This window comes from Girardinichthys multiradiatus, chromosome 18 (genome assembly GCF_021462225.1).
Source record: "Girardinichthys multiradiatus isolate DD_20200921_A chromosome 18, DD_fGirMul_XY1, whole genome shotgun sequence".
Classification (NCBI taxonomy): domain Eukaryota; kingdom Metazoa; phylum Chordata; class Actinopteri; order Cyprinodontiformes; family Goodeidae; genus Girardinichthys; species Girardinichthys multiradiatus.
Window position 1 is genome coordinate 6,416,736 of NC_061810.1, and position 19,579 is coordinate 6,436,314.

The window sequence follows — 19,579 nt, forward strand, 5'->3', positions numbered from 1 at the left end:
AAGCTGGATTTGATCATTTTTTGGTTATATTTGGCTTTTGTATTGTATTCTTTAGAATGTTCTTGTGCCATCATTGTATTATTACCTCAGAAACACAGAAAGACCCCTGAACCTGCATAGGTGAAGAAAAATTCTTCTAAACTGAAGAACCTCACCTGTAGTGCCATGCAAAACTATTCATACCCCAAACAACCTTTAACATTTGGTCATCTTACAATCCTAAACATCATTTAATGTAATGGTCAAACACATAATAGGGCAGAATGGTGTAGTGGAATAAAAATGAAACATGGTTTTCCATTTTGTTTTATACAAAGAACAAAGGTGGGGTATATATGTGTATTCAGCCCCAGAGTAAAGCTTGTAGAACCATCTTCTGCTGCAGCTCCTCCTGGGTATCTCTCTACCAGCTTTGCAAGTCCGGAGACTGAAATGTTTGCACAGACTTCTTTGCAAAACAGCTCAAACTCTGTCAAACTGGATGAAGAACATCTATGTTCAGGTATTTCACAAGATTTCTGAGGGATTTTCTCTATTCATCTGAACGGATCTTCCTGTCAACTCTGGTAACCTTTTGAGGAAAAACATCTCCACAGCATGATGCTACCACGAACATGGCTAATGGGAAAATGCAAACAAGACTTCTGAAAAGGTGTATAAAGACTTTGCCAAAGCCCCACACATTTGACCACATCACCAAAAGCCAGAGCTGTTAGAAACTCTCACCTTATGCTAAACAACTGGGTGCGATACAAGCTAATTAAGACAAAAGTCCAGCTAACAGTTTTAATAATACATTTTATTCCATTAAAGTTTCTTTTTTCTAGTTTTACACTGGAATGTCAGGATTCCCCCTCAGCAATTTTGTTAAAAAAGAAAAAAAAAAGTCCATCCTAGTCATTTTCGACCCCACATCCACACAATCATTACTAAATTGAAATTGGGGAAGTACAAGCAAAAGAAAAAAATAACAGGAAAGACAAATGTTACTTCATGGACAATGCTCCTTAATGGTGTAAGTAAAGGATGACTGGGTGGATGAGCATTAGTCTACGGCAAGGGGTGAGGGGCATTTCTGGACCACCTTCAAAGTGTTCATTTCTAAACGCTGTGATATCTCAGCGCTCATCTCTGAACTCAAATGGAGCACAATTAAACGTGCCGTCCCTTTTCGACAAAGTAGGGAGTGGTTTTAATGGTGTTCCAACAATATAATGGGGGAAGAGATGCAACAGTTCAATGATTTTCCTGCTTGGTACGTCAAGCCTGCAGTTCAGAATCCCGTACAAAATCCTGCCCAAATTCAACATGCTGATTAGTGGTAATAATGACTAACAGTGGGAAAAAGAACCAAATAAAAAAATTACTTCAGAAAGCACAACCATGTTTTTGCTTTTCAGATGAACTCCACAAAAACAAAAAGAAAAACCTGAAGAGAGCAAATCACAAGAGCTTAACGTTTATGAGTGAGACAGCTACAATCCTACAGCGAGGGGAAAGAACAAAGGGCGCATTCAACAATCACTGCAGTGAGTAAAGACTGTGGAGGATCCATGGTGCTCAGAGGGGAGGGGACAGCTAAACTACCAGCACTCTAGAGGAGACTGATGCCTCGGGTCCTGCTGGTCCTCTCTCCACCTCCAGGCAGGGGTTTATTGCCACTGATGATGGGAGAGCAGCTAGCCTCTCCTTCATCCCCACAGTCATCCTCTACTTATCCTCACATTCCTCTGTACAGTTCTGCACAACAGCATCAGTGGAAGTTGGAGTTCTGTGTATGTTGGTGTTTTCCTGTTCAATTAACTTTATATATAAATGATCCTCTGTCATACAAACATAAATACACCACCGCTGCTCTTCCTCACAGGAGGAGGCTTCGCCAGAGGGCTGACGGAGGTCCTGTCGACGTACACAGTCTCTGATAGTATACAGGGGTGGCAGCCTAGAAATCTTCGATCTTTCTCTGTAGCATAGATTTGGACTTTTTTTTTAAAAATGGTGATTTTTTTTCATTTTGTCGTTTTCTTCCAATATATTTACTCGATTACATATTTGTCAACAAGAAAGGAGGTTTCTGTAGAGAATCTGACGGAGATGTCGCCATCTACATGAGACACTTTGGTAACCTGGGGGGAAAGAAAAGAGCAGGGGGTTATTTTCCTTCAACATGGAAGCATTTCTCCCCCAGCATTAAAGCATATTTTCCATCTTTGTCATTAAAAAACATTTTAAAAGAAGCACCTACAAATCTCTAAAGACAAGCTTTCTCTAGACCTGGGAATACTTCTGGTCACAGGATGGTCACATCTGTAATATCTAAAATTTCTTCTTCTGTCAAACCATAGCTTTCCAGTCCATATATTCACACAGTAGTTAGACATCTGACAAACAAGTTTTTTACTCAGGGTGACTCAAACTGAAACGTTATGGAAATCCCACATAATTAGCCGGCGGTACTTTCACAGCAACAAGCCATTTCCCAAACCAACCTGGTTTAAGATGATGAACACATAATGAGACTGAGGTTAACCTGAACTGAACATGTTGTGGAGTTACTGATGAGCTGTGCTAGGACATGAGCTCCTCTGAACCTTGTGTGGGAGCTCTTTATGATCTCCACTGCTGTTCCACTCCTTTCATCTCTACGGTTGAACCAAATAAAAGTATCCACCCTCATCAGTAGCCCACCTGAATGTCACAGTAGCTGCGCTTGGACACAAAGGACACATTGATAGGAAAGAAATCATTCGGCTGCCCGGCAATGCTGAATTCCAGGCTGCCGGCTTTGTTGTTGGCATCGATGACTGGTAGGCACCACTCCAGTATGTTCCGCCGGCCGTCGTGTTTGTATTCTCCATCCAGATCTCCAATCACAGGAGCTCCCACGCCAGACCTGAAGGAAACCAACATACAGATGCTTCACATCATTACAACTGCAAACTGATTTGGCCCTTTAAATGTCTCCCGGTGGCCCTTGGTTGTCAATAGCAAGTTCAAAGTTGAATATGAATCAGGAGTCAGTTCTGTTTGCTAATCCGAAAACACGGTTTTTATTATAAGGAACTGCTTTTCTGTTGAAGGGGACTGCTGCGATTTTTGTTTAAGCAGCTACATCAGTAGAGTTCTAATGATAAATGGACTAATATGCGAGTGCTGCACAGTATATCATTATCACTATATGAAGTGTGTGCATTCATACTGCTAAAACTGCTGTCTGGAATGCAATATTGGTAGGCTGTCATTTCCAGCTTTCATGAAATTTGCATGCTGAGAAGAGTCAGCCTGCTGGATGGAGCTTCACTGCTGTAGATGTCCAAACCTGACACAGATGATAGTGGCCAAAATACTTCAGGTCACACAGTGTGTTGGAAGCAATCCCATTTCCTAATGTGATGCAGCCCTACTCTTAAAAAGGCCTTATCTCACCACAACCTCTTTCGATATTTGTTGTATTTTTAACCAAATACGATTTCTACTTTAACTAAATAGTTAGTGAGCTTATTTTGAAGAAAAATGAACAAAAACATGATATATAGGGTAAACAGAAGTACCTGAGGTCTTGCCACAAGGGGGCTTGTTGCGAAAAAAGTAAGTAATGAAGAGTACTACAGCCAGTATGCCACAAGGAGACAGACTAGGAACGATTAGGAGGATGTTAGAGGTGCTGTCTGGACTCTTGAGGTGGTGTCTGGACACAAAACTGGGAAGCTTAAAATGACTGAGCAGCCTTCTTCAGACAATAGGTAGGTTGTTGTCTGTAGTAAATGTCACTATAGCAGATGAACATTTTGCAGGCTTTTAGCAGAGAAATTCATTTTCTAATGATATCTTTATGTTTAGAGTAAGTATGCTCCGAGCTCAACGTAGATTTGTTGATCATCTCTGGGCTAAAAGCCGACTCTTGATAGAAAGCCCTTGGTGCTGCTTTGCCATCAGAAGATGTGACAGATACTGATCCCTTCTTAAATATTCACACTATTCTTTAATGTTCCGAGTAAAACTCGGAAGCACAAAGTTCTGGCATACTTCAAACAAAAAATGCAATTAAAAATGTGTTGTTTTATACTCATCTCTGTCCAATCTCATCAGAATTTAGCATTTTAGATATGTGGTCATTTGACATTTGTCTTGTGGTGAAACAAAATAGCTGAAAGAAGACCTATAAGAATAATTTTTTTCACCAAAGTCAAAGTGGCTGTTTGTTGAGAACAGACCGCTGTTATAGCTTGAGGTCACGTCAGGCTAAACATTCAAACAACCTATATTTTTTATATAAATCTAAAAGGGTCATTATTTACAGTAAGATGATATAAACTCTACTACTAACATCCAATGAAAATCATATTTAGAGTATATTATCAACAATTCTTTTAGAATAAGAATTTATGTGGCCCTCAGCATTAATCCTAGTTACACATGAACTGCCTGACCCTGGGTTAAAACACACTACTATGCATCATGTTCTAGTTTTACCTGCGCTGAAGTTTGTTTCTTGATGAATCAGGACATGCTCTAATAAGAACAGCTTAGTCTATGGCGTCTATTAAAAGGATAAATACAAAGGTTTACTAAGAATATTGAACAGATTTTCTTATGGTGCTAAGGTTGTAAATTAACCTGAAAAACAAACAGTAAATTAGAATAAATGAAATAACAGAATGAGTGAGTGAGAGAATGACACCACTGTTACATAATGAAATGGGCACAAGGAAATAAACAGTTCCATACCCAGTGAAAACATGCATAAAAAAAACCATCATGGGTGAATGAATATTTGAGATCCCAACTACTCCCCAGAGATAAATGAGTAGACCCTTAATGTATTTTGAGAATAAAACGACAATAAACTGTCACTGTGCTGATTTCTGGACAGACAGGGTTCCAACGTTATCTACAGCGTGAACATCTGCTGCATTGATGCACTTACGGAACAGGGATGCTGATGATGACGTCGTTCAGTTCCAGGTTCTCCTCCTGCAGCTCATACTCGATGTTGACGTCGCAGCCAGAGCCGCTCTCTGAAGGCCAGCAGTTTACTGTGAGACAGAGGATCTGGGTGAGAGAGCAGCAGCACACAGCTCTGTGCTACTGTATTTATCACCAGAGGGTCTGGGGTCAGGATGATAGAGGACCTATGATTACATCAGCATTAGTAATACCATGGACGCATTACACCTTCAGGCTCTCAGTTGTGTTCAAAATAATAGCAGTGTGTGTTTAAAAACATGAGTAAAGCTCAAAAATCCTTAGAATAGTTTTTATTTCCATGAATTGGAAATGCTGCACATTATATTCTAAACCAAACCATGAAGAAAAATGCATCAATCTTTAAATCACAAAATAAAGAGAAATGAATATTGGGCTGTTCAATAAAATAGTGTTTGCATTTGTCTTTACAAACTCCAATATTTACTGAAAAAACTGAACAATCTTTAGGATTTATCATTCCTGTGACCCACTAAACGAATATTTAGTTGTATAACCACTGTTTCTGAGAACTGCTTCACATCTGGGTTGCATGGAGCCGACCGACTTCTGGCTCCTGAGAACAGATATTCCAGTTCAGGGTGATTTGACGACGTTCCACAATTCCACAGCGTTTCTTGGTTTTGCCTCAGAAACAGCATTTGTTTATTTCACCCCACCCGGGGATTGGGCTGACCACTCCAGAACTTTGATGTTGTTGGTCTGGAACCAAGATGCTGCTCGCTTACTGGTGTGTTGAGGGTCATTGTCTTGTTGAAACATCCATTTTAAAGGCATTTCCTCTTTAGCGTAAGGCAACATGGCTTCCTCATGTATGCTGATTTAAGCAAACTGATCCATGATCCCTTGTATGCGATAAATAGACCCCACCGCACAGCCGTGGGACTTTCCTTCTTAATGATAGATTATCTTCACGCTGGCATCTTCTAATTGTCCCAGTACTCACCTTTAACTTCAGGCTTCTTTGATCACCCTGGAACTGATCATTGGCTGAGTCATTGACATTCTGACTATTCTTCCATTCATTGAATTTTAGTCTCTGGTTTTACTTTCCATTTTAAAAGCACTGGACATGACTTTAGCCGAGCAGCTAAATCAAGGGATGCCGTTCCTCCGAACAATGCTTGGAACAACCAATTTTTAACAGGATGCATGTAAACATGTGCTAGCTTCATCCTTAATAAGAGCGGCCTGAATAAACACCTGTTTCTTTACAGAATGAACAACTTCGGTAACTGAACTCCACACTGCTATTATTTTTCACTCAATTATTCAATCACACAGAATCAGGAGCATGCATATAACGCATGTTGGTTCTGTTGGTGTTCTATGCCACTACAACACCAACTAGTAAATTATTTGCCATGTGGTGATAGGATTTCTACTAAGAACAGTGATTGATCTGCTTAGTCCAGTTGGACTGCTGTTATTTTGAACACAACTGAACAGAAAGTCCTGTAGCACAGGTCTTCTTCCTGCAACCCATTCAGACATTTGGACGTACTGGTTAGAGGTATAAGGGACTCGTCTGTTGTCTGCAGTCTCCATTTCAGGACACCAACATCGCTATTGAGAGGGAAGGACTTCTCTGGGTTCTTTAGGCCAATCACCGAGTCAGCTGTGAATAACTTCTTGTCCACATTAGGATGCGTCTGCAAACCAAGACAATTTAACTGGGAGTTAGTTTACCCATCAAAACTTCTGAACTGTTACTAAGCAAGAAGGAAGACCACCACAGCCACTAGCATATTGCCAATAAAAAAAAAAAAACAAACAGATGCTTTAGGTCAAAGAACATTTCCAAAACTATTTTTAAGGGTGTTACGGTACACTAAAATCCTGGCTCGGTACTCGGGTTTAAAGTCATGGTTTATTACGCTCCCATCACGGAAAATAAAGAACAATAGCTGATTGTTTTACTTTGGTCAGTAGTACGGCTGCCCTGCTACATGAACTAAGCACTCAATGAGCAGGGGTCCATCAGCATGCTGTGCTGCGGCCAGGTCTGTCCCACGCAGCTGCCAGTATGATGAAGATGAGCCTCTTCATCACGCAGACAGTAAAGGAGCTGAAGTTACTTCTTCACAGTGAACACTTGTGACTAATAAGCAGTTCCATCGTTTACACTAAAGAGTGAAACTGCTTATTAATCAAAACCTAGATTCATCAGATTTCCTTTACAAATGAGGACCTTTAACAATATTCCACATTTTATATTATATTACACAGATTTCACTAATTCTTTTCATATTTTCACGACACAGAAATCATAGGAGCGTAATTATGGATGAAATCATGTTCTGATCCTTCATAATGCACTCATGATCAGAAATATTTTGGTCATTATTATATAAATCATTAGGTCCATAAACAAAAATTAAAATAAAGGTGCAAATACTTGCAGCTTGGTGAGAGTATTGTTTATTACAAGTGTCTGTTTCTGAGCTGCACATGTAGCTGACCAACCTGTAGCTGCAATCCCTTGTTGTCGTTGTTGTTGATGACTAGCCGGATGCGTCCGTTTTTCTCATCCATGACTCGGAGCGTCACCATGCCGAGCACCTCCATGTTCTGTAGGCCACCATCACGGCCGCAGGCCAGGGAGATCTTCTCCTCCACACGCAGATGTACACTGAGGAGGAAACACCCCAACACAAGTTTAAACAGCAATCAGCCCACAGAAGCTGTCCTGTCAGGGAAACAACCTCATCACCTTTCACTAAACTAATAAAATCATTCTAAGAAAAGGGGAATTTAAATTCCAAAAATCTCTTTGTTTTGTGGTCATTCCCTATCACATAAGCTCCTCTCTTGAATGTAGGAGATCCATCTAGACAGAAGACAACAAGCTGCACTGGGAACAGAAACACGGTTGTGCAAGTTCCTGCTTGTGTTCTGTTACACCCAGTTTCTTCTTCACTTTTAGGATGTGATTTTTGCAGGACATCCCCTCCTGAGTGATTTTTATTAAGAGTAATAGGTATTAGTAAATTCTTTAAGGGCTTGAATATTACGAAAAGGTCAGAGGACTTCTTATAGGGACTGATAAAGCTGTTACAACCAAGAGTTTGGCATCTTTATCTGAAGGAAAAAGATCTTCTCAAAGCTCCTAAATATTTGCATCTAGGTTTTGAAAGGCTTACCAACAACTCTCCAGTTTGAAATATAGATTATTCTGGTTTCTCAGTAGGAATATATAGGTTTGATCAGGTTGTCATTAAAAGAGGCAGAATTCAACATAGCTGAATCCAGAAATCCGGTTTTTCCAGACTCAGTAAATTTCCTCCCATCATTAACGGTAAAAGTATTTTTAAATGATACATTTTTCCAACTATAACAGGAATTGTAAGCTCTCTAATCAGATATCACATGCAGGTACCTCTCCATGTTGACTGGTGGTGGCAGAACCTTAGAGACATCTGAGCCTCTCTTTCCTGAGGGGGAAATGATGGTTTCACCCTCAGACTTGAGCTGGTCTACAAAGTTGTCCACCTCCTTCCCTTTGGCCCCTAGTTTCAGAGCTTTGCTGGGTCCACTTGATCTGGAGGAAAGCAGAAACACCTCATCAGCTGATCAATGACTAAAGGAGTTCAACGCCAATCAGGAGACACTTTTGCATTTCACGGTGCTGTACCGGACTGGAGTTGGTGTGATCTTGGGTTTCTCGGGTTCCACTATGGTGTCTGTGATGAGAGACCCTGAGGACACGCTGCTCACGTTACCAAAACCACCAAATGCTGGAACCTTCTTTCCAGAGCGCTCTGCGTCTCTTCTGGCCTGTTGCAGCTCCTTGGCTTTCCTCCTCATCTCTGCTTTAGCTTCACGTTCCTGGGTCTGCAGATGTTCAAAGACGATGGAAAAAACACTTAACACGGTTCCACCATTTCAGTTCTGTTCTTCTCTTTACTTTTTGACCCAGTTTTCACATATATTCAATCCAAAGAAGCAAACAAATGCCGCTGCACGTTCTCACCTCTCTGACTGCTCGGAACACCTTCTCCTCGTGGGAGTCCATCTCTGTGAAGGTGCGGATCTGAGCCAAGTTAACATTTTCTCTGTAGCCAAGCGCCACAATCTCATCGAAGGCGAAGATGAGGTCAAAACAGTGCTCGGAAATTTCACTCTCCTCCAGCACACGACAGTATTCTGGGATCTGGAATGGTAAAGTAGCAGCATTAATAGATTTGGACAAGAACCTCAACCAGCTGCATCTTGAGGTCACCATGAGAGCTGTAAATCCTACCTGTCCAAATCTACTGATGGATCATAATGTAACCAAATATGAAAAGAAATCCTTGAGGTGTTTGTAGGTTTTGCCTATCTTTGTTTCTTTACATGTGCATCTGTTTACCATAAGGCACGTTAAACTGGTGAGGCTGGGCAAAGTAACTGGCTTTTATTTTATTGTTTAGCTTTGATTGCTCTGAAAATGACCTGTTTACAGATTTAGTCACCCCTACTACTCAGAATAAACACTTATATAATACAAGAATGACAGCCAGAGTGGAACATGACTTACAGTCAAACTTTAAGTTTCTCCGTTTAAAGGAATAGGGAGACTAGCAGGTTTTTAACTGCAGCCTAATAATTGATGACAAATCAAACTGAATACGACACTTCTACCTCAAACTGTATAGATTATACTTGATTTACATCTACAGTGGAAATCATATTTCAACATTAAGTTCCCATTTAAAGTAAAGCTAAGTTTCACTTCCACTCAGTCCCTTGTCTCGATGACATCAGCTATAATCTGTTATACAGATACTTGGCTTTTGGCAGAAATTTCAGGATGAACCTAAACTGCACTTTAACCTTTACAATTTAACTTTTGTGACCTTCTCTAAACCTTTGAATGTACATGTCCAACTGTTTGGCGTTTCAGTACTTTTTGCACAACTGGATGTTTCCTAACAAAGAGTTTAAAGGCAGGATTCAGTTTTTGATCAATAGGTCCACAGTACAGTCCTCCTCATTATGCTGTTCACATTTTGACATTATGGGGTCCAGATGTCACCTAACAGTTGATCAACAGTACCTCACCATTGCAAAGTTTCTAACACGATGTTCTCAGATGGAAGGGACCACTGAGCTTAGAGTGTCACAGAGTGTCATCAGCAGGTGTGGGGGCAAGTCTTTCTGGTCAATACAGAACTGCCCAACACTGTGTGAGTGGTACAGTGTCATGCCCATACAACCTGAATAACAACATTAATCCAGTCATTGGTACCCAGCATGAACAACACAGACCTAATATCATCTTCATGGACAACAATGCTCCAGCTCATTGAGGTCACATCATTAGGGAACAGCTGCTGGAGACTCGGTACCTTGAATGAAGAGGCCTGCACCTTCTCCAGACCTGAATCCAAGAAAAAACCTATGGGAGCCACCATCTAGAGGCTCCTAACTCTGTACCCCAGAACCTCAAGGGTCTGAGGGTCGCCCTTCAAGAAGAGTGGGATGCAACGCCTCAGCAGACAGCAAGTCAACTAGTGAACATCATAAGAAGTTGTTGTCAAGCTGTAACTGACGCTCAAGGGCTCATGTAAGGTTATTGAGAACTTGGCATTTTTCATTGTACTCTACCCAACTCTGTTGTTGACTTTGGTTTCAATAAACTGAGACGAGGGGATCACCATAGCATGCTTCTCCTTAAAAGCCCTGCTTTAATGCTATAATATCACTGCAGCGTCAACATTTTATGTTTTTCATAAATTTCACCGGAAAACCAAACATCCCTAACTTTGTGAGTTGTGTATATAAAGTTACTTGTGCACTTAAATTTAGCTAAAAATGAGTCTACAGATTGACCTAAAAAAATGTTTTCTCACCACACGGGAGAAAAGTCTGAGTGTCTCCAGGTCCTCCAGAATATTGCTGTTCTTGGTGGTGATGAGGACCATGTAGAGTTTCTCCAGCGGCTGGTAGACGTAGCGAACGCTGTCCGTTTCCACGAAGGTGTGCTGCTTCCCCGTGTTCATCAGTTTGGGAAATGCGGCCAAAAGGCCCTCAATCCGTGTCCGGGTCATTTCCACAAACTGCCGCGACACGATGGCCTTACCGGCCTTGGTGCACACCGCCGCTGCCAACAGCACCTGCAGGGTAAGAGTGAAACCCAACTGATGAAACGGATGCAGAGTTTCAGCACATATGACACACTCAGAGATGGTGATCCTAAATAAAACTGAACTCCAACTAAGCTGTTTCATCGCCATAGCAGCAGACTGCAGCAAGAAGCAGCTTTTGTGTAAAGCACTGCTGAGATGGAAATAATGAGTTTTTTCCGGTACCTGGATACTCATTGTCTGGGGTCTATGTTTGCAATGAACCCAAATGAATTTTTCAATTTTGTGCTACTGGCTATGTTACCTGGAAAAAAGGAACCATAAAAATCACCTTCATTTACACAAAAACATGTTTTACTTACTTTTCAAGAGAAAAACATAAAAAAAAAAAAACTTCCATGTACAATGCAGCAACTATTCAGTCAAAAGTACAACAGCAGAACCTGCCATCAGTATTACAATCTTTAACAGATTGAAAACATTAAGGCTCTCAACAGGATAAATAATGCAGAAAATCAAATAAATCTCCCAACTGTGCTGAAATCAAATAATACCAACAAAAAAAGGGAACATTCAAAGACAAATGCAGGTTGCATTCAAATAAACTATCAAAACTTACTAAATTAAAACAACCCGAGAGCATGGCTAACTACTTTGTACAAGAACACAATAGCCCATTTGCTACTTAAACAACATTAATATGGTTTTAAAGACCTTGAAATAGGAAGAACAGTACAAGTGAAAAGAAAGTGCATTTGCTTTGAACAGGCAAACATAGTTGGACAGCATTTGACACGTGCCAAATGCTCTTTACTTGCTGGTAAGCATTGTGGGAAGATTCTTTTTAATAAAGAGAAGCATCTCAGTTTTTCAGTCATTAATCTATTCCTGTGTTCGTCCATAATGTTGGATACAGAATAAGTGCTTCTGCCAGGACTTCACCAAATATTGAAGACAAGGATCCTGGTCGTGGCACTTTCTCTGGTGGCTTCCCTGTGCTGTTAGCTTCGGGTTGCTGGTTTGGGTCCCTCTGAGCAGCTCCCGTCATCAGACCAAGAAGCAGTCTGAGTATTTTAGCCTTCAGTCCTTGTGAGGTAGGGGGTCACATTAATTTCACATAAATTTCATTGTTTCAGGCCAGTTGAGAATAAAACGATTAACTATGTTTATGTAAATGCTTGTTATTCTGTCATTATTTGATCATTTTCTAACTTGGGGTCTATGACTGTTGGCAAACTGTAGAGGAGATCTTCAATGTCAGCAAATCATTTGGTGGCAGCTTCTAGTAACGTGTCCCTAGTTGTCTTTATACCATGATCTGCTGCAGTCTCTTTGGCAATGAGATGCTTTAAAACCATCACAGAGGGTATGCCATCAGTAGCAGATGCAGTTGATCACCATATTTCCTTATTCAGCTCTTCAAAAGGTTCCAGGAGTTTTATTATGTTTTCAATCAATTCCCACTGGAAGATGTAAAGGTAGCAGGTAGTTCAAAGTCAGCAGTGTAAACACCCAATACTCGTTTTTGCTCAAGTAGACTGTGGGGCACAGAATAGTTGCTATTCCGCCTAGTGCTGACATCTTGTTGCGGGCTTTTGGTGGGCTGGCCGAGCTGTCTCTGTACACTCTGAGGTCTTGCATAGGCTACCGGAGAATGCCTGAAGTGCCCCACAAAGCATTTCCCTTTTGCAATAATGTCACTTATACTGCGCTGCGACAGCACTGCCTCGTGGACGGTTTGGTAACCGAGCACCTACCATGGTACACCCCAAACTTGCTAACCCAACATCTGTTATAGCTTTCACCACGTTTTTGGCATTATCTCTCAGTATCACACGTCCCTTGTCCTTCACAATATGCGGCTGTGGCTGCTAAAGCTCCAGCAATATGGGAGCTAGAAAACTCCTGGGCATGCAGAACGGCTTCAAGAAATCTAGATGAACCCAGTGAGCTGTTAAACTTAGCATTGACACAGGACTGACATCCGAGCGCCATATATCGTGAGACACCTTCTTTAAAGAGCCATTTGATGTGAGAGTACACTGCCTGGGAGAAGTTGGGCAGGGCTACGTCTGAAACATTTACGTCCTGGTAGTGGGGCTCCAAGTGCGAGAGCAGTCAGCAAAACCCATTGTCTTCCACCATTGAGAACGGCTGGTCATCTAGCCCGATGAATTCAATTATTATTCGGGTTATTGGCTTAGCCTTCTGACTGCCACGCTCATTCGGGCGACTGTCGGCAATTGTAGGCTGCGATTAACTGCCGCCTGACTGCTGAAGGCGTCTTCTTTTCGTTCTCCGCCAAGTGTTTGCTCTTTATATGTAATAAATTCGTTGTGTTGAAGCATTTTGACGTGCTTCCCCCGCGAGGTATTTTTCCATTGCATGTGTCGCAGGACGCAGACTTTACATCACTCACCGACCGAGTCAAAGTTCCACACGGCACACATGTTTGTTTAGGTTTGCTGCCGCACGCTTGCGCAGTGTGAAGGAGGAGATGCACTACACTGCACACAGGGCCTCTGCGGGCTGCAAAGCATAAGGTACAGGTGATCGGGATTTGTGATCGACATTGATCGGCATACACCGATTACATACTTTGACAGGAAGTTGGCCAATAAAGATTGGTGGCCGATCGATCGGAACACCACTAATTATTACTGATTGATTATAGTTTATTTATCGCAGGTCATACCATTATCGCCTCTTTCATAAACATCTAATATCGTGCAGCCCTATTCACTATACTAAGTATACTAAACTCTGACCTGGAAATAATGCAGCTTTAAACAGAATGCATGAGATAGTTAATGGTTTTAATGAATTCACTGTTAACGTGGGACCAAAATTAGCTAAATAAATAATACAAATCAAAATGGGGGGGAGAAACTATTAATATAATTAGGAATCCCTCTTCAATTTATTAGAAAGGTGTAGAAATAAATTACAGAAATAGTGCATTAAAAAAAAAAACATCTGACTGGAATGGAATTAGTACGTCTGTTGTTAGGAAAGGTATTGAAGGCGTTCCAAATCCATTGACCTAAATCTGTAATTTATCATCCAAAACTGGAACATCAAGATCGCAAAGGTTTTTCCCACTATGAAGTTGGGGATAAACAGAAATTTACAAACTACAGGTCTATGCCCATACTCTGTCAGTTCTCTAAAATACCAGAAAAACTGTTTAATGAAAGGCTAGAAACCTAGCATAACATTCTGATAGACTGTTAATATGGTTTCAAAAAAAAATTGATCAACATCAACAGCAATACTTCTAATGACGAAGCACCTGGTTAAGCACAAGATTTTTCTCAAGGCTGAAGAGTGCACAATTATTGTCAGCCTCTGATCTACGGCTACAACTCCTGCATTCGGCAGCGTTAGCATGCCTGCATCCGTTGGTGGCTCGTTGTCTGCAGCCAGCAACAGGGTTGGGTTTTAACTTGTGCATTATTAGAAAAAACACTGCGCAGTTAGTTAAAGGTTTTCATGTTGACAAAATCTGTGAAACTACTGAGATGTTACAAGTTCATATATTGAAAAATAAATGTTACACTGAAAAATTGAGATTTTTTATTATTAAACAAATCAAGATTTATCACCACTTAAACACACACAAAAGTACCGAAAATTAGTACTGTTGAGTACGATACCGATTCCCAGGTACCGGTACCGTATTGGTTCAAACGTGAATGGTACCCATCCCTAAAGACCACTGACAAACAATTTTAAGTTGGAGTCTTATTGACGTAAAGAAAGCTTTAGGCATTGTCAAGTATGAAATGTGGAATTATGGGAGTGCTGTGAAACTGGCTGAGAGACAACAATTTGATCAAATAGGTGATCATCGTTATTGGACATAACCTGTGGGTTTGGGGCAGGGGTCAGTATTAGGCCTCAAACAGTTTATCTTATACATCAATGATCCATTTTCTGCAATGTGAAGAATTTGCAGCGGCTTTCAGAGCTGGTCGCAACAGAAATGGTAAAACTATAACAATGGTTTGACAAACTATCTTTAAACATAGAAAAAACTAAATGTATGATATTTGGAAAGTAAAATATACACAAAAACACAAAATCAGAAATAAGAATCACTATTATGTGGATCTGCAAAGAGTTTATGAAGTAAAATTTCTAAGTGTGATCTTAGACCATAAAATCTGCTGGAAACCACAAATCAGCCAATTAAAAACAAAATGATCAAAGAGTGTCACAGTTCTGGGGAAAACAAGGTATATGCTGGATCATGATTCACTGTTTATTTTCTATTCATCACTGGTGTTTCCATATCTTAATTATTGTGTGGACGTCTGGGGTAAGACCTACAACCACTGTACATACTACAACAGAACAATTAGTATGATAAATAATGTGGGGTATAGGGAACATACAAAAATCACTGTTTTTATTACATATATTTAATTTTGGTATTTAGTCAAATTCAAAACTGTCCAAATTATGTTCAAGGCAAGAAATAACTACCAAATAATATTCAAAAATGTTTCAGTGACAGATGTGGGTTACAATTTACGTGGAGAAGGTTTTTATTTCAAAACGATGTATTCAGACAAGTGTTTCACTACACTGGTGTGTGGTGTGGATTTCTGGAATGGGTTGGATAGTGGGTTGAAATAAACTAATCACATAAATCAGTTACCAGGGAAAACTAAAAGGGAGATATGTACCAGAAGAGATGTGACAATAGGTTTGAAGTTATGCTTTCTGGTTTTGATTGTGAGCAGCGCTGTTGATAAACTGAAATGGTGTATGGCCAAATTTGTTGTCTTTTCTAACTTGTAACTAGTTGGAGATTATTTTGTTGCGCAAGGAATGGATGGACCTAAAATGTATAAAAGTGAAAGGGGCAGGACCCCATACATTTTCTGCTGTTTGCTCCTTTTCAGGCTAAAATATATTTAACTCTTGTATTCTTTTATTATTACTACTGTTGTGTATATTTACATTTATTCTCTTTTCTTTGTTTTTCTACATATCCCCGATTCATGTCGGAGTGAGCTCCTCAGTGGTGTGCAACTAGCCGTTACAAAATGCTTTGGCAGCAGAGGACTTAGAGGACAGAATCAGTAATTTGCTAATATCTTAAAATTAATATAAGGCAGGTTATGCACTGATTATTTTAAAGAAACCTGTTGATGGTTTTGATGATCTCTCTCTCACTGTAATGGAGACATATGATTATTTTTATGTGGAGTGGGTAGCTGAGACCTGGTCTTTCAGATCAAATTTTATTGCCAGGTGTGAACAGTTAAGCTTAAAGCTGACAGGTTCCCCAAAATGTTTTAATTCGTTTCTTTGTGGGATTTCCTCCAGATTCTTTGTTTAGATATAAAAGAAAGTCGATTCCACTTCCTCTTTTTTAGCAATCCCTTTTCCGCTAAGTGTCTTGACTGGTGACCAACATGTGTCTTTATTTGGTGAGGCTCCCAGTTATATAGTGGACCTTTTGAAGCCTCTCTGTCCTCCCAGGACTCGGAGATCTTCTAATCAGATGCTGCTGACGGTACCCAGAACTTATTTTAAAACCCGTGGTGACAGAGCATTTCAGATGGTGGCACCGAGGCTCTGGAATGCTCTCCCTCTATCACTGCGCTGCTCCGACTCCACTGACTCTTTTAATAAAAGTCTTAAGACATATTTATTCAAGCAGGCTTTTAGCTAAAATTTTGTTACTGATTTCTTATTGTTTTTATTATTTTTATGTTCCTTTTTTTGTAAAGCACTTTGTGACTTTCCATGTCTGTGAAAAGTGCTATATAAATAAAGTTTACTTACTTACTAAAGTTTACTTTATTTCAAAACTCCTGAATCAACAGCTACTACAGTCCATCGCACATACTGATCTCATATCTTTTCACAGTTTTTGTTTCCAAAAAAAGAAGTTTGGTATAAAACGGTGCCATGTACTGGGGCATCTAGGGCTTGTCACACATGTCACTAGCTACACAGCTAGCAACATGTGTGACCTGTAGCGGCCATGCTTCGTGCTTTTCATGCTAACTTTAACAACCAACAATTTCAAATAATTTTCTTCATTTTACTCACTTTATTTCTAGGATATGTGGCTATATGCCTCCAATAAATGATATATACAGGAAGTCTGGACTATCAAATGTCATACTATCTCATAATTCAAGTGCCTTGCATTAAAACTGTTTGCCAATCATACTTGGCCAGTCGGATGAACTTTCCCTGTATGTTCAGCTAATGCCAGATGTAGAGCTAGGCGATCAAGATATGGAAGCACATGCAGACTGGTGGAGTCATTGTGATGGTAGAAAATAATAAGATGTGGGTTTATGAGAATCTGTATCATCATTGCATTAATTAGCAATTATAGAAAAATTTCACATTTTAAGTGTGCAGCCCCAGATTAATGCACAAGTAGAAAATGGTTATTTTACTAGGAGAAAATGACAAGTTGGTACAAAACAGAGGTAGACATTGACGAAGGTACAAATTAACCTGAAGACTACCATCACACATAAATATGATAAAAATATAGTTTTAGTCCATCATTTTTTTTATCAGTTTAAACAAAAGGTTATTAGTCACAATACATCCTCAAAATTGGTTAAAAAGAGAACCATGACTTTCCCATTCAGATACAGTCTCAAAACCTGGAATATTGAACGCTTTTTTAAATTTTTATTATTTTGACTATCTATTGACTATGATCTCAAAGATCATTGGAAAGATCTTTGAGATCTTATCTCCACCATAAAGTGGATATTGTTTTAAAAGTATACAAACTAGTAGAATTAAGATGGCGTTTTTTGTGTTTTACAATTTTGGGGAAATCTCAACGTACCTCTATATAACATAAAAAACACCTTGAACATCTGCTAAGCTTTATTTGGAATATCCAAATAAAGCTTAGCAGATGTTCAAGGTGTTTTTTATGTTATATAGAGGTATGTTGAGATTTCCCCAAAAGTATCTCAGCTAAAGAAAGAAATTGCATTTGTTCCACGTTGACGTTGAAGACACATTTACTACGTGTTGGACTTGGAGGTTGTCAAAGATTGGTTACTTATAATAGCTGACCATAATGAAGAACATATAAACAGGATTATATTTAGTATGAGAGGAGTGGGTCGTGTAGGCTGAGGACAGACTGAGGACAGGCTGGCAGAATGAACGCAGAGCTCGGGTCCAGCTAGTGACAGGAGATAACTAGCGCTAGCCTGTGAAGCTAGTTAACGTCAGCAGTGTCTGCACACTATTTATCCCCGGTGTATGTCGCATTAACTCAATAAAAAAGAAATAGCAATTCTTTCATTGGCTGTTTGCTAATATTCTTAACGTTTGCCTTGTCAGCTGAACCAGCCTCTGCATTTCTGTTATTTCCGTTTTAGAGAAGACAAGCTACCACAGTGCTAGCTTTAGCAGCTTTAGCCAATGTTATGATAACTGCAAGGCCCGATAACAGCTAAGACTATCTACAATGGCTTCCAGCTTTCACTCACCATGTTTGGTCTCTCTGTGTATGTAAACGGTCTTCAATCCGTAGTGTATGTTGTTTTGGGAATTTCTTGTCCTCCTGGAATGGCAGGGTGCGAATACAGCTGACTCCGAGTACAGTGAAGATGAAGCGCTAGCTAGTTAGCGTCAATATGGCAGCGGAGAGCCACGTATCCACCGGAAGAGACTCGCTGGATCAGCCCACCGTGGAAACCGGTGACGTGGGCTCCAAAATGTTGGCCTTCGTGGATAAATAAAGTGCAGGATAGGAATGTTTGTTTATTTCTACAGGCGTTACTTTCCCAGAAAGCTCTCTAAACCTGCCGGGATTATCAACGCTAAGAGCAAAATACTGAAAGTCATTACAGGACTCAAACTAATACCATAATGTATATTACATATAAATACATACATATACATACTTTTCCTTTTATTCTTATTTTTATTTTCACTAACGTTTGTATATTTATAATACATTTCTGTATAAGCAACCTCTTGTTAAACGTGTTTTAATTCGGATTATAAATATAGTAATTGATTATAAATATTTTAACTAACCTCAAATGTCAATGGTATAATTATTTTTTTTAATTTTATGTTCACTCCTATCTAAAGCAGGCTGTGTTATTCAGCTATACATGGGCATATTCCCAGCAACAAGGTATGCCAAGGTTGAAAAAAGTTACACTTGCATTAAAGTGTGTCTACAGTTTAAAGTTCTGAGACAGAGTGCCAGATGCTTCAAACAAAAGATCCGCCCCAAAGCAAAAGATAAGCCCATGGTGACATGCTCATCCAGTTATGTGTTTCGCTTGACTTAGGTTACTCCTTCACACACCTTCTCTTGTTGCAGGTGTACCTACTTGTAGAAGTCAAGTTCTAACATTTGTCCCCTGATATTAACCAATAGTAACACATGGATAATAAATCTTGCAGTTTATTATAATAATAACGACATGGGGTTTCAAGTAAAAAATGAACAATGACAGCATTGGTAAAGCTGACTTTGAAACAAATAATCAGAGCTTACTGCCTTG

At 39.8% G+C, this 19,579-nt stretch overlaps 1 protein-coding gene across 1 annotated transcript; it reads right to left on the minus strand.

The window, feature by feature from the left end:
* Nucleotides 1–778: 778 nt before the first annotated feature.
* Nucleotides 779–18,734, minus strand: arcn1b (archain 1b). The gene is made up of 10 exons (XM_047392502.1): nt 18,548–18,734; nt 10,821–11,084; nt 8,960–9,139; nt 8,621–8,820; nt 8,366–8,527; nt 7,453–7,618; nt 6,491–6,638; nt 4,928–5,036; nt 2,689–2,893; nt 779–2,126 (listed from the first exon to the last, which is right to left on the minus strand). The coding sequence occupies exons 1-10, from the start codon at nt 18,548–18,550 to the stop codon at nt 2,037–2,039; spliced, it is 1,527 nt and encodes a 508-aa protein (XP_047248458.1). The 5' UTR covers nt 18,551–18,734; the 3' UTR covers nt 779–2,036.
* Nucleotides 18,735–19,579: the final 845 nt, after the last annotated feature.

Excerpts from the sequence above, each read along its gene's own strand:
- arcn1b (XM_047392502.1), bottom strand. Across the intron at positions 8,821-8,959 it reads TGTTCCGAGCAGTCAGAGAG|ACCCAGGAACGTGAAGCTAA; the intron begins GTGAGAACGTGC and ends GAACATCTGCAG. Across the intron at positions 6,639-7,452 it reads ACAAGGGATTGCAGCTACAG|ACGCATCCTAATGTGGACAA; the intron begins GTTGGTCAGCTA and ends CTTGGTTTGCAG.